This window comes from Phacochoerus africanus, chromosome 16 (assembly GCF_016906955.1).
Source record: "Phacochoerus africanus isolate WHEZ1 chromosome 16, ROS_Pafr_v1, whole genome shotgun sequence".
In the NCBI taxonomy this organism is placed as follows: Eukaryota; Metazoa; Chordata; class Mammalia; order Artiodactyla; family Suidae; genus Phacochoerus; species Phacochoerus africanus.
Genome location: NC_062559.1, coordinates 1,275,415 through 1,281,414, shown reverse-complemented (window position 1 = coordinate 1,281,414; position 6,000 = coordinate 1,275,415). Strand labels below are relative to the sequence as shown.

Genomic DNA, 6,000 nt, shown 5'->3' with positions numbered 1-6,000 from the left:
GCTTTTAGCGGAGGTTGTTTTATCACTTTTTAATGAATAAATTCTCAGCGACACTCAACGGTGGCCCTTGGTACACACCCAGCTCTGCAGATAAGACAGCAGCTCAGGACAGAGTTCCAAGGAACTCACACTTGGTCTCTGCACTAAACGCCCACACCCGCAGGGAACAAAGGATGAGCGGGAAAAACCTGCCCTCTCATCCCAAAGAAAGACCAGTCGAGGGTGAAATCAGAAGTTTAATCGGACACAATTGAATAGGCTTTCAGATCTCACATGGAAGAAACGTAAGAAGTGAGAAATTTCACGTAGGTATGCGATTCCTAAATTCAGATCAATTCGTTCTATTAATTATCTAGATTCGAGATAGAGAGAAACCACTTGGGGGGAGAAATTGTAGAGCTGTGGAAGCGGACCTACGGGACGACACCATTCAAAGACACAGATAATATTTTGGCATCTTTCTCCCCGTTCCGCCGGCCACGATTCCCCCCTCCTGTCTTTGGAGCTGCCACATCTGTCCGAGATGGAGAGACTCTGTCGACGGCTGGAGGGAGAATTACCAGGAGCGTTTTCTTCCCAACGAGACACCCCCCCCCGCCCCCCAAGATCAGCCAGCATGTCTTCCCAGGTGTCACCATCCCAGGTTAATGAAATGTATTCTTCGGCTTTGGGCAGTAAACCTGGGGCTCAGGTGCGAGCCTGGCAAATCCCCGTTGTTGCCGTGACGTCTGGCAGGAGCCGGTGCGTGATGGGAGCCCGAGCTCAGGGCCGGGCCATCGCCGGTCCCCAGGGGCTCGGGTTCTACGCAGGTGAAAGCAGACGATGTGGTCTCTCTCCCCGCATTTCTCCCGAGGTGAGCTCATCTCTGTCTCCCGTGGGCGCCAGCGGGCCTCTTGCCTGCCCCAGAGGGGAGCGGAGATGCCTGCCAGGAGCCCACGGCATGCCCAGCTCTGCCTTCGCTGGTTTCGGTCAACCTGCGGGGTTAGCGGCGTGTTCTTGCCAAGTGCAGACCCCCATTTAGCGTGAAAGCCCCACCCCTGCCTGGGTGAGGCCGTCCTGGGGGTGGCTGGCCTGGGGGCTGGTGGCGGGGGAAGCGTCTGCTCCCAGGGGCCCTGCCTGCCTTGGGGGCAGAAAGGGAGAGGGGCTGTCGTAGCTCGGGGGACTGAACCAGGCGCTGTGACGATTTTCTTACTATCGGCTCCCAAGCTGCAGGATGCCACCGTTTTGTCATCTAGCTCCTGAATAAGCTGCTGATTTCTCCTGGTGACAAACTCGTCCAGACAGAAGCCAAAGGCGTTTTCTCTGGCTGGTGGCCTCCCTCGGTGCCCTGCCAGCCTCGCTGGGCCCCTCCCTGCCCGGCTGACCTTCCTTTAGGGGGTTACAAGCCAGCTCTCTTCCGGGGACCAAACGGCGTGCATTCGGGTGCCATCCGTGCGACACGATCAGCGGCGAAGAATGTGGACTGTGCTTTAAGGAAAAATATTTTGTTTTTTCAAGAACGTGAAAATAGATGAACTGATCTTGCCCCCCGTGATTGCTTCGTCCCACAGATCTCAATTATTATTTGGTTGAGGAAAAATGCACATGTTAACTGCTAAACTGTACTGACGACGGAGGCTTAAGGAGCTGATCACTAGGCAGGCGACGTGAGACTAGGAGACGCGGTGACGTTATCTCGCGGCTGCAGACAGCACCCCCAGGGCAGGGCTCACTGGGGAAAGGCCTTGAGAATGGTGTTCACCTCCTCGGCCACCGCCGTCAGCGCAAACTCGAACTGCTCCTGGAGGGACGAAAGGAAAGACAAGTGAGCCTGGACGTCTCACTGCAGCCCTGAGCTCTCCGGCGCCCCCTGCAGAAAGAGGCCGTCGAGGAGAAGAGGGAAGGGCTGCAGGTTCCCAGGGAAAGGACGGCAGCCAGCGTGGGTCTGCAGGACGAGGCCCAGGTTCCATGCTTCTCATCACCTTTTATCACTGGGAGATGCTGCCAAGGCACCCGGTGCCCAGATGGGCTCCCACTGACTCCAGCAGGACCCCCTCCCTGGCGGGGGCGGGGGGATGCAGCCACCTTCCTTCGTAGGGTTTCCTTGCTCAGAAATGTACAGGGTGGGGCCACCGCCTTCGGACTCCCCCACCCAGCCCCCACCCGACTCAGCTCCACTTGCCAAGAAACCTCATCCCGCCCCCACCGCCAGCGCTGGACCCGGGGCGGGATGCGGCTTCCTGCCGTGAAGCCGGCCTGGATGGTGTGGCAACCTCGTGGGGTCAGCGGTCGGGCTGCGCTCCTCCCCTCGGGCCGGGCTCCGCACAGGGACAGCCCACCGTCGCGTGGAGCCCCAGGCTCCTCGCTCCCACCCCAAGCCCTGGATGGAAATGCCAGCACGGATCCTCAGGCCCTTTGCTGCCCCCCCCCCGGGATGTCACATCCACAACGCAAACCACCGCCGGGATGAAGATCTTTCATCAATGGCATAAACACCTGATGCCTGGGTCGCAAATACCCGTGAACCCAAGTCCCAAAAGAAGGACTCAGTTCTACTGTGAGCGGCCGGTAGGTGACAGAAACACAGCAAGTAGCTCCAATTAAAACAGCAGAGGAGCTCCCGTCGTGGCGCAGTGGTTAACCAATCCGACCAGGAACCATGAGGTTGCGGGTTCGATCCCTGGCCTCGCTCCGTGGGTGAAGGATCTGGCGTTGCCGTGAGCTGTGGTGTGGGTCACAGATGTGGCTCGGATCCCGCGTTGCTGTGGCTGTGGTGTAGGCTGGGGGCTACAGCTCCGATTCAACCCCTAGCCTGGGAACCTCCATATGCCACAGGTGTGGCCCTAGAAGAGACAAAACAAAACAAAACAAAACAAAAAAACCAACAACAGCAGAAAGTCAACTGAATTTAGTGCTCGTTTGGGGACAAGAGCCAGTTTCTCATTAGGGTCCCCTGAGCCAATGCTGTTCCAGTCAGGCCCTCTGCCGGTGGCCACAGGCCCCGTGGGCACTGGGGGCTCCACTGGGAGAGCTTCCTGTGTCTCGCAGCGTGGCGCCACGTGTCCCAGCACCTCCCAGCGCCCAAGGCCCTGCATGGAGGTCCCTCCCCTTCCCTGCAGGGCCCGGCGGTCAGACCTGCTGTCACCGGCCCAACCTGCCCTTGGAAAGCCTCCGGTCGCCTCTGTCAAGTGACTGTCAGCTCGCAGGGGGTGTCGTGTGCAGGACTCGGGTCCGAGACTCCAGCAGCCTCCTCCCACTCGATGGCTTTGCCAGCGGGCACACCAGGGTCTCATGACGGCTCAGAAACATGACAAAATGAAGAGAGACCCTGCGGGAATCCCACTGCGGCTTAGAGGGAGAGCTGCTCTGCAAGCGTCCCTCTAAAGGGAGAAGGGGACAGGCACACGAGGGACACTCCCTTATGAAACGGGACCCCGGGAACCCCCAGCCCCAAAGAGAAGGAAGCTAGTTCATGGAAAGCATCTGATAAGAAAGCCAACATTGATGTCACGTCACGTGACAAATGCGACGCAGGGAGGACGTGGGACGGAGCAGGTGCAACTGCCGCTGTGCAGACCGCGAGGCCAGGGTCAGCAGACTCCACTGTCTGGGCACCGCTGGGCCGGGGGCACCAGCTGGGGGCGGGCTGTGCGCTCAGGGCTGGTCAGCACGAGACGGGGGCTTGTCAGCCGCCTGCCCGTCATCTCGGAAGGTGCCAGCTGCTCCCCCTGTCCCGGCTGGGGACTGTGTGTGGCCCACACTTCCAGCAGTGCCATCCTAGCTAAGACGGTAGGATGCGAGATGTTGAGGACAGGGAGTCCAGAACCGTGAAGGACCAGCATTTGAAGTCCTTTGAAGAGACACGATTTTAAGAAAAAGCATGAAAATAACAGGCAGAAGCTACACTTGAGGAATGAAAGACCGCGCATCTCCACATGGTCTCTGGGGCCTGGACTCAATCTTAGGACACAAGCCTCTCGAGCAGGAGCCCCGGAGTCTCCTGGTTGCAACGTCCGAGCTGCCAGGTCTGCGAGGCCAGGGGCCCAAAGAGAGGCCTGGGGACTTTCAAAGCCGGAAGGGGCTGAACTAAGACGGTGGGGCAGGAGACGGCCCACGGCCTCCAGGCTCCCTGCCCCGCCCTGCGGGGTGCCCAGCGGGGTTCACGTTGAGGCAGGGGTCCCGGCCCCCACACAGGCAGGGACAGTGCGGCTCTTAAAAGGGCTCAGGACAGGAGCCCTCCCCTCAGCCCCTCATCACATGCCAGCCCAGGCTCTACTCCAGACCTGGGATGCTGGAGCAGGGAGACAGGGCACAGGCCCTGCGTGTGTACATGTGTGCGCGCATGGAAGGGGAGGCAGACACACAGAGAGAATGGGGGCGTGAAGACGCCTATGTCTCCAGGAAGGAGGCAAGTTGGGGCCTTGGGGACAGGCCTGAGCAGCTGGACACAGCAGGGGTGCGATCCAAACGCAGAGACGGGCCAGGCAGGGAGGGCCGGGCAGGGGCGCCACGGGTACCCACCCGCGAGTCATCTAAGCCGGTGGCAAACGTGACTGCATGGCTTGCAGGGGGCGGAACACACGACTTAAGCAGCTTTGGCTTTTGTTTTTGGGCTTCGCCCCCAGCATGTGGACGTTCCCAGGCCAGGAATCAAACCTGAACCACAGCAGCAACTGGGGCAACCTTGGTGACAACACCAGGTCCTTAACCTGCTGAGCCACCAGGGAACTCCGGCTTTGACTTCAAAGTGACAACTGTAAGAGGAAATGTGATTACAGAAAAGTGCTGAGGCCTGTGGTTAGAAAGGTACCTTTCACAGGATACACGGAAGGGGAGAAGGTGGTTACAGAGTGCAGGGGAGACGGAACTCAGCTTTCAAAGTGCATCATTATAACTACATCCTGCGTGTTCATCTCTCTTCCTAAAAATAAGTGTTTTAGTGTGCCCATTCTGGAGAATGGAGACGGGGTCGTGTGGACAACGTCTCGCCCCCACGTGGCACCTCGTCCTGGCCCTCGAGCTGCGCCCCCTCCCAGGGCCGGGTCTGTGGCAGCAGCCCTCCACCAGGACCTGCAGTTTGTTTGATGGACAGCTTGTTTCAGGTGGAAACACAGCTCTTGGTGACTTTGTTTTTGTCTTTTTAGGGCTGCACACACGGCCTATGGAAGGTCCCGGGCTAGAGCTGCAGCTGCTGGCCTGCACCACAGCCACAGCAACGCGGGATCCGAGCCACATCTGCGACCTACGCAGCTTGAGGCAATGCCAGATCCTTAACCCGCAAAGCAAACCCAGGTTCTCATGGATGTGAGTCGAGTTCTTAACCTGCTGAGACACAACAGGAACGCCTGCTCTTGGTGACTTTTTTTTTTTTTTCTTTTTGGTCTTTTTGCCTTTTCTGGGGCTGCTCCCTCGGCATATGGAGATTCCCAGGCTAGGGGTCTCATCGGAGCTGTAGCCACAGCCACAGCAACACAGGATCCGAGCAGCGTCTGCAACTCACACCACAGCTCACGGCAATGCCGGATCCTCGACCCACTGAGGGAGGCCAGGGATCGAACTCGCAATCTCATGGTTCCTAGTCGGATTCCTTAACCACTGGGCCACGACGGGAACTCCTCTTGGTGACTTTAAAACAGAGGCAGTTCGGCTGCCTGGCTGGACGTCAGGGCCTGTGGCTATCCCAGGCCTCACCTCCAGGGGCTCACAGTTTATTAATTGTTCTGTGTTCAGCTCAAAAGAGGTGGTTTGGCTACATGGGTGCAAAAGAACAGACCATGGACCTTCTCCTGGTTTGTGGATTCAGACGGCCTGGTACTATTTTGTCCAAGGAAATTTCCTATCTTTCTGTTAACGTGGACTTCAGGGAAAGTTCGGTTTCGTGGGTGATGTTGGCCAGAGCCGCCACTGATTGAGACAGAACAGGGGCTCTTAATGTGTTTGTGGTTTCTTTGCACCGAGATTCCAGGAGCTGAGTTTGCACACCCTCGGCCAGACCGCCTCAGATGCCCCCCGGGCAGAGGT

At 58.3% G+C, this 6,000-nt stretch overlaps 1 protein-coding gene across 1 annotated transcript in view; it reads right to left on the bottom strand.

Moving 5' to 3' along the window:
• Positions 1–223: 223 nt before the first annotated feature.
• PTPRN2 (protein tyrosine phosphatase receptor type N2) overlaps positions 224–6,000 on the bottom strand; it is a 711,364-nt gene continuing 705,587 nt past the window's right edge. The window contains exon 23 of the mRNA XM_047763645.1: positions 224–1,780. Within this exon, the coding sequence (XP_047619601.1) occupies positions 1,709–1,780 (72 nt within the window). The 3' untranslated portion in view covers positions 224–1,708. The remainder of the gene's footprint in view (positions 1,781–6,000) is intronic.